This window comes from Photinus pyralis, unplaced genomic scaffold (genome assembly GCF_008802855.1).
Source record: "Photinus pyralis isolate 1611_PpyrPB1 unplaced genomic scaffold, Ppyr1.3 Ppyr1.4_LG4, whole genome shotgun sequence".
Lineage (NCBI taxonomy): Eukaryota > Metazoa > Arthropoda > Insecta > Coleoptera > Lampyridae > Photinus > Photinus pyralis.
In genome coordinates, this window is record NW_022170511.1 from 7092593 (window position 1) to 7110809 (window position 18217).

Consider the following 18217-nt stretch of genomic DNA (forward strand, 5'->3'; position numbering starts at 1 on the left):
TATCGTAATTAGCTCTCGAAATCGCCAAAGGAACCCTCAAAGCATCTTCAGCAAATCAATTCTATGAATGGAAGTACATGGCAAATTATTACTATGTTAATTGGAATTAGGTCATTCGTTTCAGCAAGTTTTCATGCGGTCTTTCTGAATGAAAATTTCTACCATATTTTCAAAATTGATTAATTATCGGACTATTTCTATTTGTCAAAAACACTAGAGCTTTTAGGGGAAACGACCAAAACTCTCAGTATTGACAAGTTCTGCAATAATGTTCATCATTGAATGTAGGTATTTTACTATTTACCTATTTGTTTCTAATCGTTGCTACTATATTATGTCGCATTAAAACTTAAAAGCGATAGTTACTAACCAACTAACCAATTGTAATAAGCTTAATGTAAGTATACACTTATAAATATGCCCGGGGATGACATAATCAACTTAAGTAGTGAAAATATATACATAAAAAAACAACATGTCAGTGCCACGTAACCGATGAACGAGCCTATTAAATGAAATACCGCGTTCCCAACAAATTAGCAGAATTGGGTAAACGGAAATTAAAATGTTGACAGCTTTTCCAGCGGCCGCGCTTTTCACTACTGCACCTAAACGAAAACTCGAAATACGAAAGATAACAGAAATAGATTAAGTAGCCCCGTCGAAACGTACTTGATGGTTATTGTGAAGGAACGTCGTTAAAGGTGTGTCAGACGTATTAGTTCCGCTAAGTTTGTGTTTCCTATACCGAGAAACTCGATCTAATCTAATGAGAAGAAGCTCGCGGAAAAATTGAGGGAGTGCGTTATGTCATTCAGTGCAAGTATCAAAATTTGCGTGTTTATATCATCTCATCGTTCCCATTGTCACCGCCGCTTATTATTATTTTCGGTATTTTCCGCACACTTTTATTGTACGAATATTGGTAAACTTCTATTATAAATATGAAAGTGCCGTGGATGAAGTGTTTAGAAAATCAGGGAACGCTCCCAAGACAAACAACTTCGGGTGGTGAAATACCTAAGAAAGAGAAATCTACACGCTGGCGACATGCTTGGAATTCATTACGGAAGTTTAGATTAAGAAAACGACGAAAGGGAACAACCAAAGAAGGTACGTAACTTTTTTTATGTTTTAATTAGTGTTCGTTTGCCTGTATTTTGTATTTTCTTTACATCAATTTTTTTTAAATCTATTCACGCACATATATATAACCGTATGAAAATTTACACCTCTAATTCAATCTTGCCAGGACAAATTTAATTTTATAAGGCTTTAAGCTGTTTTAACCATTCTAGTTCTACAGGAGAAATCTGGCTAAGTGCTTCAAAACCTGGATTAAACTTTGAATTTGGACATTCCTCAAAGATGTTGGATTGTTTCTTTATGATCTCCGCATAGGCAGGCTCGAGGGCAGGCTGGACTGTGTTCTGGGTTCCATTTGTGTAACATGTAGGTAATAGCATCTTCCATGCCCTGTTCTTATACGATTTAATTTGACCCACATTTTTCTTTGGAAGATCAAGCCCTGCAACTTCAGTGGATGGTTCTTTGATTAAATTTTGATAAAAATTGTGTTATTATGCTGTATCCAAAAAGTTTTCCAACGTTCTATAATGGAATATGCATTTGAATGTATGTAGTCTTCTTTCCATAACGGGTTTCGTAATTTTAATCGATAAAAAGGTAAATTATTCACATCTAAATTTATGGGGAAATCGGCGTTTTTTATATTTGTCCCACAATTTTTTAAAAACAATTCTAGTCTGATATTGGGTGGAGCAATGTTGGAGAGAACATGTAGCCAAGGTATATGAATAGATTTAAATGTGCCAGCAATTATTGTCTTTGTTGTATTTAGTTGTGTATCAATCCTTGAGACATAGTGACTATTTTTCCATACTTATTTATTATCCCTCTCTTGTTCTGGGCCCTCAACAGGCATGCTTTTTTTCACGATTTTTACTATGCGTTTCCATGGAATTTAGTCCTGTCTATGAACAATAGCATCCATTTTTGAGCGACAGTAAATCGCGAATGTCAATCAAATTATTCAATTGTGAGTTATTATGGATCACTATGCAAAAAAATTTCGTGTACAACACGTGTTGAAAGTGTCTTTTTTCCATGACTTTCCCTCATTAATCAAACTGCAAATTCATGAAAAAAAGTATCACTTTCAAAACTAGTTGTACAAATAACTATTCTAGTTTGTAACTTCTGACTAAGCTTCTCATTGTGTAATTTATAGTTAGTGAAGTGTCCAGTGTTACCCAAAAAAAATCAATAACGGCTGAAAATGTTTTGTTAACCTAATCGTCATATTTATTATGAAGACGCGCATTTCGTCTTCATCCGGGAAGCATGGCCCTAAGCGGTGCGATTCCCTTTTAATCTCATAAGTTTTTTATTATTGCAAATGCGGTGTGATTTACTGTTGTTTTTTGTTTTGATTAATTACCTATCCCCATGTTCACTTGCAACTTCTCCTTTGGAGTTGAATCTGGTTTTCCAGTTTGTTTTTTACCTTGTGGCTTGTGATGGTTGTTATCACTTGACCTTTTGTTTTCGTCATGTTGGCTTTCAGCTTTTGAATTTTTAGTCAGTTGGAGATGTGTGCTTATCCTCTTACTCCTAGCTTTGTTGAATTCCGATGCCTTCTGCCTCGTACCACCCGATCATTTTTCATTACATTTTGACACCGTTTCACGTTACCATTCCGACGAAGCCTTCTGTCTCGTACACCGGATCTTTTGACCATTATAATTTTGAAATTGATTGTCTTGTTAAATTTAACCTCTTTGTGATAACTAGTTCTTTTACCTGATGATGATACATGGTTATGTCGAAACATGTAGTATATGTTAAATTTTAATAATTAAAGAATAATATGGCGAAGGTATAAATATTTTCTCATATCGATTACCTTTCATTAAGTTCACTACAATAAACCGTGGAGCCCATTCCTTATTAAACGTGCTCCTAAAGTGAGTTCATGATTTTGGACTTTTTGTCCGTCCGTCTGTGTACATGATAAGTCGCGAACGGTTTCGAATTTTCCAATTCTGTTTGCATTAGTATTATGTTTATCATCGCTCAAGGAAGAACTTATTAGGCTTTCACTGACCCAGGAACAAATTTATTCCATTTAGTTTAAACTTTCGCCGCGGATCATTCTACCATGTTTTTCAGTCTACTACATTTTTCTGTTACTTCTTCTATTGGTTTCCAGCTTATTAAGCCTTCAGCATATCTCCTAGCTATTCAAACTTAGTTTTGAAAACTTAGAAACAACTGCGTTTATTTTCTTCCATAGTCCCTGCACTCATCCTATTCTCGACCCTTAAAACTATAGATCATCTTGGATTTTGAGCATAAGGTCACAAAACCTGGGTTGAAAACAAGCAAATTTGGATTTAGCAGGTTCTTTCTAATCCAACAGAGTCTTTTACTTAAATTTCGAAAAGATCGCGTTTAATAATTGTCTCCTATATTCTCACACAGTCGCACATATGGATGATTATCGTAAATGGAAATACTATTTCCAATCAGCAGGCATGGATCTAGGTATCAGAATTAATATAGCAAGGAACTAAAAATGTGTGTTTTTATCCCGAGTTGCACTCGGTCCAGTGACGTATGCGCTATTTTGTCAATTTCACTGTTAAAGTTCAAAAGGTTCTCCTTCAGAATTACGGCGCATCAGAAATGATTATTTAAAACTCTGGAAAATAAGCTATGAGGAAACTACTGATGCCTCCCAAATTCAACAAGTTAAAAAAGTAATCGTAAACGATTTACCTACAAAAAGCGCATTTCCACTTGCATTCATTTCCCATTTGTAAGATGCAACTTCTGTTAAAATCGTAAAAATCCGGCCACAGATATGAAAGATAGCGTTGTATACTCGTATGTGCAATCCATTTTTGACGTGCTACTTTAATTGCAGTTTATAAGAAGAATTTCATTTCAATGCTTTCCTAAATAAGAAAGTTGGCACTGCGCATGCGCAAACCTAAATTTGGAAGCTAACGTTAGATTTCCTTTGTTCCAAGCGCCATCCTTCTTTCATATTTGTGGCCGAATTTTTACGATTTTAACAGAAGTTGCATCTTACAAATGGGAAATGAATGCAAGTGGAAATGCGCTTTTTGTAAATCATTTACGATTACTTTTTAACTTGTTTAACTTGTTATCCCTCGTGACATTTTAGTCCCTTACTCTGGATTCTAGATTACGATAAGAGGGCGGACAGGGTCCACGCGTACCTAGGCCTCAAAGTCGAGCCCTTTGTACCTACTAGTCCCTTAGATGGAAGACAAATCACGTTGATTTAGTTCACGGAGTACAAAAAATATTAACACGTTGTCACTTAATTGTTACCTTATAATTGATGTTTATATTTTGAAGTCTAATAAAAGTCACCCACCTTAACGTTTTGGCGCGTTAATCTTTGTTTACTGGACGTAACAGCGTAATCCTCCTACACGCAATTATCACACAAGTTATATAACGGGCTATTTTCGTACATTATTCACGCACACAAAAAAAATCCGATTACATGTTAGCCGGTATTGCTTTTTTAAATGTGGAAAAACGATGGCATTTTAAACGCTCATATTATAGTTTTTGTACGCGATTACATTACGTAAATAAATTACGCTCTCTTTTGCATTAAAATTGAACTTTCGGCACATGGGTATAGGCCAGGTAGGTAGGTACTCATTTATTATCGAATATCGTCTTATGTCGTGATGAGTCGATAATTTGGGGTTCCGTTTACATTTCTACATTTCATTTATGTAGTCCATTACCACTCGCTTAATTTCCTGTATCCGGCCGAAGGCCGTTAATTTGTACATTTATTTTTGGCTTTTCGGCATCTAATGATAATTTACAACCGCTTTGAACGCACTTTTAATCCACTTTTATGTACCTACGAGAGGCGTATTCCATTCACTTACAACTCATTTGATTTTAATTGTTTCTAGCACGCCATTTCGATGCCACTAAAGATCGGAACACCAAAAATTGAATTAAATGTCATTTCTGTTTTACAAATTCAATCATCTAAAGGCTTCTTAAGAAGTTGCCCTAGTGCGAGATGTCCCGTTTTCTTATGCGGAATTTTAGTAAATCCAAAAATGAAATGGTTTTTGATCAAGATAAGAATTGGTGCAGACAGCATGATGGCCCACCTTTTAGTGTATATTGAGAATTGAGGTTGTTACTATATGACCGTTTTCTCTGTCTGTGTACTTCCGTCGGAATCTGGATTTTTAAGGTGGCGTTTACATCGAAAAATTAGAAATTTGTTTCCACAATAACGGCCTTCTGGGTACAAATTTTTGGTTGAAATAGCATTCATTCAAATATATAATGTTCCGACATTTGCATGAAACAAAAATTATTTAGCTAATTCCTGCACTTTCGCCGTTATTTAGGAAATAAGTTGTAAAAAAAACTCCCATATAAAATATGTATCTTTCATTTTTATCACACACTGATAATAATTTGTTATCAAATTTAACTTCATTTACAAGCTTAAACCCTTAGCAACCATCGGTCGTTAACAGAAGTAATTCCGTTCATGTCATTTGAATTTTAGGTCAATTTTGTTTTGTATCAGAATTATTAATTGTTCATTTTGTTTAAATAGTCACCTTGTGTTTTATTTATTTGTTCAATTTTATTAAGTGGTAAAAGATCTAAACATATGGAAGTAATTGCGTAGGATTTTTTAAAATTTATATGTAGTCGTAAATAAGAAGTTTTGTTAGGTATCGCGGCGTTAGCTAATTAGTTTCAGGATAAGAAAGGACAGTTTGTCGGTTAACGACGCATTCATTTGTTAAGAAGGAGGAGACAGTTCGGAAAGTTAAAAAGAAATGGAAATGTTTATAAATAAGTGTACTGGACGTTTATCGAGGCTGTTTGGTGGACGTTAAAGCGCAGCTGTATTTGAGCATATTTGTTGCAAAACAGTCAGTTTTGCCGTTATCCAAGCTTTTTACGAGATAGTCAACTTTACCGGTTGTCACGATTTAGAACAGTTGAGTGCTACGTGCATCAAGATATTTAAGTCGTCATGATGTCAATGTTTAAGTCGAATTAAAGAAGTGAACCTTACGAACGTTGTTTTCTAGTACCCATTAAATGGAGTTTTCCATAATCAAAGAGCCAAATTGCATCAGTAATTATAACGAACCCTGTGTCGTCTAAATTGAGATTCAAGTGAAATAAATAAAAATGAAGGAGCAAAGTGCTCAGAAGTATTATAAATTTGGTATTTGTATTTGAGCGTCTGTGTAAAAACAATCTCTATTGTCTGGTTGTAAGGATTACTAACACTTTAAGGTAATTAACGATTTCTTTAATTAATTGTTACTATCGATCGCTTCTTGCGTGGTATTTGTTTTTCTGACCCAGAGTGTCTATATTTCTTTCAGCTCATTTTAATAATATTGATGTCGTATAAATTTGTAAATGGTTAGTTTTGTGTTAAATCGATCCCAAATTACGACTCTGGAGATAAGAGTTTTCATGTTAAATTTTTCTATTTTGTATCCGGAATTACATCAGGTCTTTAAAAATTTGATATTTAATTCTTTGGATTTTTGGAGGCGACTCAGGCTGCTGAATCTCTCACTTGTTTACTTCTTGCTTTATTTAGAGGGACCGACTGCACCATGGAGTTAGTGCCTTGGGAGAAGGTATAATGGATGAAAAACGTAATTCCTTTGTGGCCAGAACAGTACAGGGTTGTTCACCGTTCGTCATATGACTTAGAGGTAAAAAAATTATTGGGTAAATCGGTTATGAAGAATCGATGGAAAATATCTTCAAGTTCTAAAAATGTCCGGCAGAGGGTGTAACTGCCATCTTAAATTTTAAAATTGCATTTTCTTTAAATTTCGCATTATAAACTAAACATTCTTTTTCACGTTTTTAAAGAGAACCAGTTTATCTATCATTTTCGTAAAAACAAAAACTCAGATATTTCAAAAACAAGGTTGGTGTGGGGCGTTCAATTGTTTTTGCAATAACTTTAACTTCTTAACCGTTTGACCGATTTTAACAAATTTGGTATTGTTCAAAAGAGCATTCCTTGGGCAATTAGAATCAACCAAAATATAGTTAATTTAGTTGAATCCTTCTCCGCCAAGGGGCTAGTTTTGACACTATGATCCAAAATCCTAAAAAAATCAAAAGAATCAAATGGAATGATATGACTTTTTCTTTATGAAAAAGTAACCAAATATTGCCCAAAGAGGCCAGTGAAAACCGTTTTTCAAAATATCGTTCCCAACCTCAAATATTGGGAAAATGAGATTAATTAATTAATTAATAAAAATGCTTAAATTGTGTCTTAATTGACGTATTTCAGGTATTTGTCGATGGCGCGAAAGAAAAACACCCTACACTTTTAGGTAGACCTTCGAAAATTAAACAAATGAAACACGATGCCTTATAAAATAATAACAGCCGTAATTTCTAAATTATACTGCTGTGTTTACATTCAGAAAGTGCAGTTTTTTGAATTTGTAATCTTTTCTAAAATGCTGGCGATACATTTTGAGTATTTTCAAAATGCGACCATCGCTGCCCGCATGTTATATTTGCGTTATCCGAAATGAGTTCTGAGTTTGAGATGGGAAAATGCTTTGCATATTCATTTTTCACATTGTTTCCAGAAACCTTTCCAGCAATCTATGCACTCGTTAGCCAACGTCTTCTTTAGTTATGAAATTTTACGACATCCTTTTCCAAGTCGATTGTAACTTGAAATGTCGACATGTGACATGTGCATCTTCCGCATATCTCCATTGCTCGTGGTTGGGTTGCACATTGACATTGGACAGACTCGCAGTTAGAAGTAAGCACGAAAAACCACAGATCAAGTATACCACAACGTAGACGTTTCATTCATTTCAAAGGTAGGATATGATCATTAGGGAGCAACTAAGGAGAATGATAAAATAATAGGAATTACAAGTGAAGGTCAAAGTTTAAAAGTCCCTCTCTTTAACTGTTTTTTTTTATTACAGCTTTGCTGTCTCGATCTTCAGAATCTTCGATCTTTTGACGTTACTGTCTGGTCGTCTTTATCATTTGACGGTTTCTAAAAGGTGCAGTGAAATCAATAACCTGTGCGGATCAATAAAATGGAGTAGGTACCCCTACCTCTCAGAAAAATAATTACGGTTTATTAAAAAGGGGCATACGGAGACGAAACTGTGGAATCTAATACTGTTATGTTAACAATATAATGGATTAGCATTGAATGAACTCAAATCATTTCGAATGCAATGACCATAAATCGATAGTAGATATTTCTTTGTGATAAACAAGTATCTAGTCGTTTCAATATTACTTGCACACGAAAATTAGCCAAATTAATTTTTAATCAATAAGAACGAATAAATTAGCGATTTGGAACTTATCCATTCCCTAAAAATTAGAGGCAAAGGAAGTAGATAATTAGCCACTGCCTTAACATTTCAGTCTAGGTTGCATGTTATATGTTATTCTGAAGGTGTACCTATACGCAGAGTATAAAAGTGGTTGGACAAGAAAGAAGTTTCGATCTCAGTTGTAATGAATTGGTTTACCTACTTGAACAAATTCTTTTTATACAATTCCCAAACAGTCGCAATTATAAAGACCTTTTTTATCGCGGATGAACTCACATCGTCGATCAATGTCGTTGGAAAGCTCTTAATGAACTCGAGCTCTAAATATTTTGGAGGCATACTTATAATGAATTCTACGTATTATTCGCGTCTGCCAGCATTGTTACATCTCCCACACTCATTCCTTGTTCAAGCTCATCCAAGTTTGCTATCTTCTTTTTGACATGTTTAGATTGATGCGATAAAAATTATTTTAAAGTAGAATCAAGTTTTTATCTTTTGTGGCAAAAGTGTAGTCGCGCACTGCGGTTTGAAAGGATATCGAGTTTTCATCCATGACAAAAGCATTATATCTGGTTTTGTTGAGAGCATTAAGTTTACATTACGAGCCGCTTTTCAGAGTTTTCAAAAATTAATCAGAATTGAAACATGCGCGTGGATTAAATTGGATTTATTATCAACCTCAGTGCGCTACCGGTTTTTTAATGAAATTGGTGTCATATATCGCTTGTTATTTTTTAATTAGGACACGAATGCTATGCCAATTGTTGAAAATTGCGTATATTTGCTAACTACTACGAAATTCGCGTACTACACGGGAAACCATTAACCTACATTTTCTGCTACTACCCATTTTGTATCCAATTTAATGAAGGTGTGGCATTGAATCTCGGAACTTCGCCGTCAAAATAGACAATAGTGGGTGACAAATTCAATGAACTCTATAATATATAGCGGGTTCATTCAAAATAATTAGGTGATTTACACTCTCTATGATCATAGACATACTTATAACTCGCCGGGAACCAAATTTAGAAATATGAGTTTTAAAATCGATTCATTTATATGCGTCTTTTGTTGGAAAGGTAAATTGGCTTTATTTACCTATTATTATTTATTACTCCAACAACACATTCCTACAACTCCACACTAGACTTGATTTCAAGGCGATGCGAATTCTTAATAATTCATGTTACGGAGTAAACCTTTGCCCATTTTTAAGTTCAACACGTTGCGTCGAATTCAATAGAATTTCCACTAGAGGAAACAAGTTAAAAAAGTAATCCTAAACGATTTACAAAAAGCGCATTTCCACTTGCATTCCTTTCCCATTTGTAAGATGCGACTTCTGTTAAAATAGTAAAATTCCGGCCACAAATATGAAAGATAGCGTTGCACATGTGCAATCCATTTTGACGTGCTACTTCAATTTCTGTTTATAAGAAGAATTTCATTTCAATGCTTTCATAAATAAGAAAGTTGACACTGCGCATGCGCAAACCTAAATTTTTAAACTATAACGTTACGATTGCAATGAAAATATTTTGAAAATTCAAAAAATGGGGGGCTAACTTGACGCCGGTCTTTTTTATTTATGAAGATATTTAAATGAAAATTTGTAAACACTACGAATATAAGTGAAACTAACACTTTCAAAATATTGATTTGCGCATGCGGGGAATTGCCTAGATATTCCGATTTCTCAACGTTCCTACCCCAAGATGGCACACCCCTGAACAAGGATGCATAATTTTTTTATCACAACACAACATGGAGACTTAACAACATTTAGGTACTTAATTAAATTCACTTGCAGTGCATATTTATAAACAAACTTTGTTATTACTGCGTGACCCGAGGCGTGACCTTTTGTTGTTTTAAGCGCATTTTTGCAAATTTATTTGTAAAAAGGTAGCTTTTAGTCTCACTTTGGCCGGCTCCTATAAGTTGTCAACACTTTAGAAGCAGAATTGATCAAACTGATTCCTGCCTGTGCTGCTATAATCCTGCTTCATCTTGCTTCTTAGTGCAAGTCAGTAACATCAGTATCTCCCAAGATACGAATTTTTGTTGCTGTTGCTAACTTCGGTCCCAGCAATACACTGGACGCAGGATCGTTTTAACCCTATTCTGCCTGTGTTTCTATACGAGAATAGTGAAAATATAACTTGTTTGAAACACAATCTATTAGATTTATTTAAAAAAATGAAGATATATATATAGGCACCTGAAGTGGGAACAGAAAGGCAAACTTCTCAAATAGTTAAAGAGTCGAGGTTCCAGCAAACCTAATCGAAAAATGACAATTTTTTTAATTCAACAAGTTCATTATTGTGGGCTTTGTTCGCAATATTCTAATCGAAGTTTCAGGAGATTTCTGTAAGAATAGAGCATCTATATCTTGGGAAGGGTTGGTGTTGCCGGGCTGAAATAAGAAGCAGGATACTGCAGACATACGGCAACACATGCAGGGTGGGGTTATAGCGATCCTGCTTTCAATGTGTTGCTGGGACGGAAGTTAGCAACACAAATTCAAAAATTCATATCTTGGAAAGGGTAGAAGAACGAGTGTAGAAAGACGAGGAGTGTACATGCTACCTTCCGCGGCCATGTAATTAATAACTTTAGGGACCGGACTACTTGATGGGTCGGCGACATCTGGCCGCCATCCCCGAACGTGTTATACTAACGTATTGATTTTTCGTTTTTTTCCTATCTGCTTCTACAGTTCTAGTCCGATTGTTTGCAAATTGATGTAGTCGGAAAGATCTTGTAAACGCGCACAACTACTGCGTGATGGAATTTTGTTTTTTTTCCTAGTGACTAGTGAATTGCATGAAATTCCATATGGGCATAGCTTTAGCCATATAATACGCAATGCCAAAAGTTTAGTCGAATCAATTCAAAATTCACAGTGTCCTTTTCGCATCTCCACCATTTATACACTGAATTGCAAACTTTTTTATTTATAGAAGTATTTAAATGAAATTTGATACATAGGCACTTGGAGTAAAGGGTTGGTGTTTGTTAGTTTCCTTTTTACGTTTGTTGGTTGATCGTTATTTAATTATTCAAAATTCAAAAATTTGGGCGTGTAGTTAGCCTCGCCACCTTTGAAGTTTAGAAATATCTGCATTGCAATCATTTGTTGAGGGTTGGTTGGTGGTAGTACACTAGTACGTAATGTTAAAGATTAAGGATAGATCCTACATTTCCTTATCCTTAATTATTTATGTAAATCATCTAAAATAAATCCCAAAGTTCTATATTGTACAGATACAGACAAAAATACTTCATTTTCTGCTTCTTTTGTCACATCTGACGTCGAACGCCGACAAGATTTTTTGATAGTCCATATCGCCGACCAAGGACACTACGCCAACGGACACTACGCCGATTGTGCACACATCACCGACAGGTGTACAACAAGGGACACTAAAGCGAAAGTGACCACAAGGCACATCGACCATGCCCACTTCGCCGGTGGACACTACGTACCCCGACAGTGTCCACATCGTCGAAAACTGTATAAATTTTTGAATAATTAAATTACGATCAAACTTCAAACGTGAAAATGTAACTAACCAACACCAACAAACGATTGCAATAAAAATATTTTGAAGATTCAAAAAGTGGGGAGCTAACTTGATGTGATGCCGGTCGCACGGAATCCTCCACTGTTCCGTCGTGTAGAAGTAGTACGTGTGACGGACGGACGGGCGACAAAGTGCAGGTGCAGCCAATAACGATTTTTCACTTTGAGGAAAATACGGTAAAAATAAAATTTACATGAAAGAAAAAAAGGCGGCAGTTTTGAGCATTTTACGGTACAAATTATGTTAAAAAATTCCTAGGTATATAAAAAGTGTTCAAAAAATCCGATACAACTGAATACCGAACGATCCTCGAGATCTTCATACATACATCATTTTTACAATACACCTTAAGGGTTTGATTCTGTCCCACCAGATCAGCATGGCTTCGAAAACGAACGTTTGAATCGGCATTAGTTTGCATGCGCAAAATAAATTTTTTGACTAGTTTTACTTTTATTTGAGGTGCCTACATACAAAATTTCATGCAATTCGGTTCACAACTAACGGAGATGTAAAAAAATCGGAGAATGCGCAAATATAAAAGTCGTAATGCGCATGCGCAATATTTTTTTGCATCTGCATAGTTGCCTGAAGTTTAAGAAATATTTACTAACACAGAAAACCGGACATTTATATGTTCTTTGTAACAAGAGTTATAAGAGAAACCCTTTTTGGAGGTTTGGGCAGCTTTTGGGCGGTAACTTTTTGGCCCGTTAGTCTACGTAGACAAAAAACAATAGCGACCTTTCATATATCCCGAAGAACATGTGTATCAATTTGCAAAGCGATCGGCCGTTTCTACACAAAGTTATCGTGCACACGGACAGACAGACGGACGGACGGACGGACAGCCAGACGGACGAACGGACGGACAGACAGACAGCAATACAAAATTATAAACGATCTCATCGTTAATAAATGTCTTTCTGGCACTAGATGGCGAAGCGTATAGATGTTGTGAAAACGTATCATTATAATGTACTCCATGTAATGAAAGCAAAAAGCGGCGGACACCCTACATTAATTACTCACTTGGCAAAATAATTGTTAATTTTGGCAGTTCTTCAAATTTCAATCAACGTGATCAAAAATAAGCATGTTGAAACATCACCTTTTCTACCATAATTCATAAATTCTAACAATAAACTAATTAAAATGCCACATGAACATAATATAATTTACAAATTAGGCATTTATTTATACGTTTTCCGCTCCACGAACCGCCAATTACTTTTACCTTAAACGTTTAAAAAAGTAAAGGTCTCCCACAACAAAAATAAAGGTCGGTTTTATCATTGACAGGTAATTTTTATCCAATTACGAGTTTTTAGACAAGACAACAAGGCGTAGTTTCCATAAAAAAAATTTTAATGTGGGTCGTAAACGGCAATTTAAATAAAAGAATATTTTTACAGGTGGCAAATGGGAGCATCACTGCTAAAATAAAATGCACTTAACTTTTGACAGTTTTAGAAACTTGACTCACCACGACGTAATTGGGACTTTAAATTTAGAATTACTCATTCGATTTGAATTGTTGAATGTTAAGCAGACTGATAACTCGATAGAGCTCTTTGGTGGAATCCAAACTTTTTGATGGATGTCGTAAGTATAATGTATATTATCCAAGCACATATTACGGTAGCTTTCAGCACACTTTCGATAGTTTCACCAGAAGTAAAGCTATTTTACTTTTCCATGAAGGCTTTAAATCTACGTTTTTCAGTTAAATATAAGTATTCCCTTCTATACATTTTTTACTTACGACGGTGCTAGATTCTAAAACCGTTTAATATTCCCCGATTCTGGCCTAACCTACTTCAACTCAGTTTCCAAGTTTCATCCAGAGATTCCAAAATTTATTTGCGCCTTCAGGCTGTTTTCCTTTGTAACGCATAGTACAAATATCCTTACGCAACTAGGACATTTATTTAGGTTTGAGACGTTGTCCGGTTCATTTTCTCGTCAAGATTTCCTCTAGATTATGCTTTATTTCATTTTCTCGCAAAAATATAGAACAATGGAGTATTTGTCATAATCAGAAACCATGAAAAATTACAAATCAATCAAACTCACAAAGTAATTGGTTGAATACAACCTAAACGTTATTATTTTTATTTTTTATCTACATGTCCCTGCAAAATTATTTCTCTTCCTCATATTCGTATTTTTAGAAAGAGTTGCAGTCGTTGAAGCAGAAGAAGATGCTTTATGGATCATAAATAATTACATATATCTATCAAGGGTAAAAAATTAATTTTATCTCTCATTGTATTCTACTTAAGGGTCTCAACGAAAGGAACCGTTTTCTACCAACTACTGCCCTCCTTTCTGTCCTCTTATTAAAGTACGGGATGGAAGGGGAGGGGGATTGGAACTAATTTTATCCTTAATGGTACTCTAATGAAAAGTCTCAACGAAAAGAATTAATTTCTACCAACCATAGCCCGAATCCTCGACCTCTTATCGTGATCGGGTATATTCCCTTATACCTCAAGAACGGATTGCCGCAAGAGGGTACAAATTTTTAATTGACCTTCGCTAAATGGCTTTTAAAATTTCAAACGGCACCCCCCTAAACAAATTATACCCCTGGGCAGCCAAAACTATAAATTTTCCACTGATATAAACAAAACCACACATTGTATAAGAAAATTTCAGAGAAAAACAAGTCGAAACGCCAATTTATTAAAAAAAATTTCTTTTCCGAACCGAAGTGTGCCATGATAAAACAAAAGATGTTCAATTCTCACAATTAACAGTACAGTGTCGGCATTGTATGATTGTTTTTTAATCAGCGTTTCGAAAATATTCCAAACACAAGCAGAACTGGTTGATATGGTGTCTTATGGTAAAGGAGTAATGATCCGAGGGATCTTAGGTGCTACACCCTGTATAAAGGAGTCGTCGAAAATAAAAATTACTTTTGAACTCTAGTTCTAACGGCCTTTTGGGCTCAGCAGGGCGCTTTTCTGCCTTAACTGTAACAGATAACAAGAAGGAATAGCGCCCACATAAATATTGTAGCAATGTCTACGTCTGACACCAGGGTAAATGGTATACTAAAACCTTAATTAATACTCAATATGAATCAATAATGTAATTTACGTTAACTGGTCAAAAGCAAAATTTTGGTCCGACAACAAATTGTTCGTACCAATTTACAAATCTGTGTATAAAAGCATGAACGTGACGTGACTTCAAAAAAATGAAAAAAACGTTTTTGCGTGGTAAATTTTTCATTAATTGATCAGTACTTCCCGAAAATTTCTAATGGATAATAAGTTATGGCATAAATATTTTTATAAATAAGGTCTGCGCATGCTCACACCTGATGCTTAAAATGTGCGATATGTTTGTCTTTACTACAAGAATCTGTTGTAAAAATTTCATACAGTATGCAATGTGCTTGTCTTTACTAGCAGCATCTGTGGTTAAAGAGACTGCGCATGCGCACATTAATCTTGGAAACTGTAGGAGTAGTTAAGGGCTCGGACGGACGGACGAACGACGGAAGTGACCATTATAGCGCCTTCCAACATGAGTTGGAAAATACGCCAAAAACTACTTTACGATGCACAAATAATTGAATTTCTATACAATAACAAGATAATCTAATTCAAAATGTAAATACGATAACACAAACAAATTATTCAGACACAAGTAACGTAACTAAAAATAGTACACAACGGTTTCGGAATAAGTACCGGTAATTATAAAAAATAACTCTGTCTTTCCCAAAAAAAGGTTTTTATTGACGGCTTTTTTTGGGAAAGACAGAGATAATTTTGAATAATTATCATCCCAAATAAAGATGGATCCACCAATGTGAGTAGCGGTAATTTCAACTAATCTACAATGCACAGTAATATCCAGGTAGATAATAACGGAAAAGTAATCCACAAGAGAAAAACTATGAGAGATCTATGCGGGACTGAGAGAACTATGAGAGAAGAAAAAGCCCTAAAAAATACGCAGAGCAATCATTTTTACAAAAATCTTTTGTGAAGGAGACAAGTACAGGGAATGCGGAAAACAAAATTTAAGAAGTAGTGATAGAACGAAGTGCAAAAAATGAAAAGTACATGAAGCAAGGTCAATGAAACCTATAACATACGGATGCCTCTAGCGATGAAAATAAAGAACTAAAGTAATAACAAAAAACTACCATAGAAGTAACTTACATCTTGATAACTAAATACAAAGGAAATACCTAGATAGAATAAGAGTAATAAATATAAATCGAATGTTAAATAAATTAAGAGAAATGTTCAAACAGGAAAAAACACGTCACAATTTGCACCCCCCCTCCCTCTCCTCTCTCTCATATATTCTTTAAAACTGATTGTAATTTTAGGGATCTCTTAATATTTAGATATTTGCCATAGATGAGAGAGTGAGAGCAGATATTGAAAAACGTGGCATTTTCCAAAGGAACCAGATTATCAGAATGAGCTGTTCTTCTCTGTAACTCTGTACTGCTATGAAATTTCTCCCGATTGGGAACCCTGTATTCCAAGCTATTCCAGTTCCCTTCGTATGAACTATGGACAGCCGTATAGTTTTGAACATCGCCATATCAATCGAATTATACAGTCATGGACTTCGGCCAAAATTTTATCTAACCAGTACAGTACCTACATTAAGAAAGAAATGTGCCTGGGATCTAAACGACGCCACAGTGCGGCCAAAGACCGCGCTTTGCGGCCAACATTCCAAACTTTAAAGAAATGATTTGCAATTTCGTAGCAGAGGGTTTTTAGGGTCGCAGATTACGAATTCGATGCCAGAATCAGGAAATTCAAAATGGCGGACTTAATATGGCGTCGTCCTTTGCGAAATATTTGACTTTTTATAGAAATCATTTGCAGTTTTGTACTAGTGGGTTTTCTGGTCTGTTGATTACGAATCTGCTGTCAAAATTGCAAAAATCAAAATGGCGGATCCAATATGGTGGCGGATTATACAAAAATTTTAAAGTTTTTCTACGTTCCAAAATTTTCGGTGATATACGAAACAAGAGTCGCGAACTGTACAAACATATTAACCGTTCATCAAATATAAAATTCACTAATTATACAGAGTGTTCCTAACACAACACAACTGGTAGATCATGAAACAAGAATTTCATTTCATGGTTTATTTAGAAACGTTTTGGTCTCCTGTAATTATTTCGCAATTGCGACCGTTATCAAGAAAAAAAATAAAAATCAATTTTCGGTAGTTAGTAAAATAAAACTATAATTTTTAAAATGGCCAGGCCCTGACTTTATTGACAGTTGTCATTTAAAATAGTATCTTGTGGTTGCATATGTTTATAAATTGAAGGTTGTACAGTGTACGGTAGAACTATAACACCCTGTAGATCGATAACGAAGCGTTTGCGGGTCTATGTTTATATGAACTTTTACTCATAAAATAAGCCAAACAATTAACCCCTTTTGTATTTACATCATATTTAGGAACTCCCTGTATGATATAGGTATATTTAATAGATATTTAATAGGGCAAATTTTCTATTTCATTAGAAAAAATATACATTAAAATTCAAGTAGCAGATACGAGTAGTAGCAGCTGAATTTTGTTTTATTCAGTAGCTAATACGTTTCTCAGTAACCTCCAATAAGTTTAAAGGCAGCATCCGACGGCATGTTATTACTGTTTCAATTATCAACTTGAATTTTGTTTAAAAAAACAAAAACTACCCTTAGAACAAATTTTCTGTTACAATGTTGATATTCGTAAAATTTTTTGCGTATTTTACTAACCTTCAGACATTCACACCTTTATAACTTTTCGCCTTGTATCTATATACAATAATGTTATGCTTTTCAAATTTTGGCCGCCCAGTCGGCTTTTTGTCGCACTGTGGCGACGAGCTAAGAAACCAAAAGAAATAAACAGAAGAGAAAACAAGCGAAAAAATGGAAGAGGGAAAAAAGGTCTGTTTGAATCCAAACGAAAATGGTAGACAATGAAAAAACTAGCTTCTTTGGGAACATTATCAATAGAACATTGCATAAAATCCGCCGGTAGAAGAAATCCCTATTAAACCAACACAGTTCCCGCTAAAACTTTAAATTGGAGAATAGCGCGTGACAGGTTGGCTTAACCTAAAGAGGGCTATTTAAATTCGTGATGAATTTTATTTTGGAGAGGAGTAGTTCGTGTATTTGAAATAATATTGTAATGGTGTAATAAAAAGTT

The 18217-nt window shown here is 35.0% G+C and overlaps 1 protein-coding gene across 8 annotated transcripts in view; it reads left to right on the plus strand.

Annotated features, from left to right (window-relative positions):
* Positions 1-782: 782 nt before the first annotated feature.
* Positions 783-18217, plus strand: part of LOC116168956 — a gene marked incomplete at its 3' end in the record, with an annotated part of 104221 nt that continues 86786 nt past the window's right edge. For 2 of the 8 annotated variants that reach the window (XM_031484979.1, XM_031484981.1), the window contains 1 exon segment: positions 785-1113. In XM_031484979.1, coding sequence (XP_031340839.1) covers positions 945-1113 — 169 coding nt within the window. 8 annotated transcript variants of the gene reach the window in all.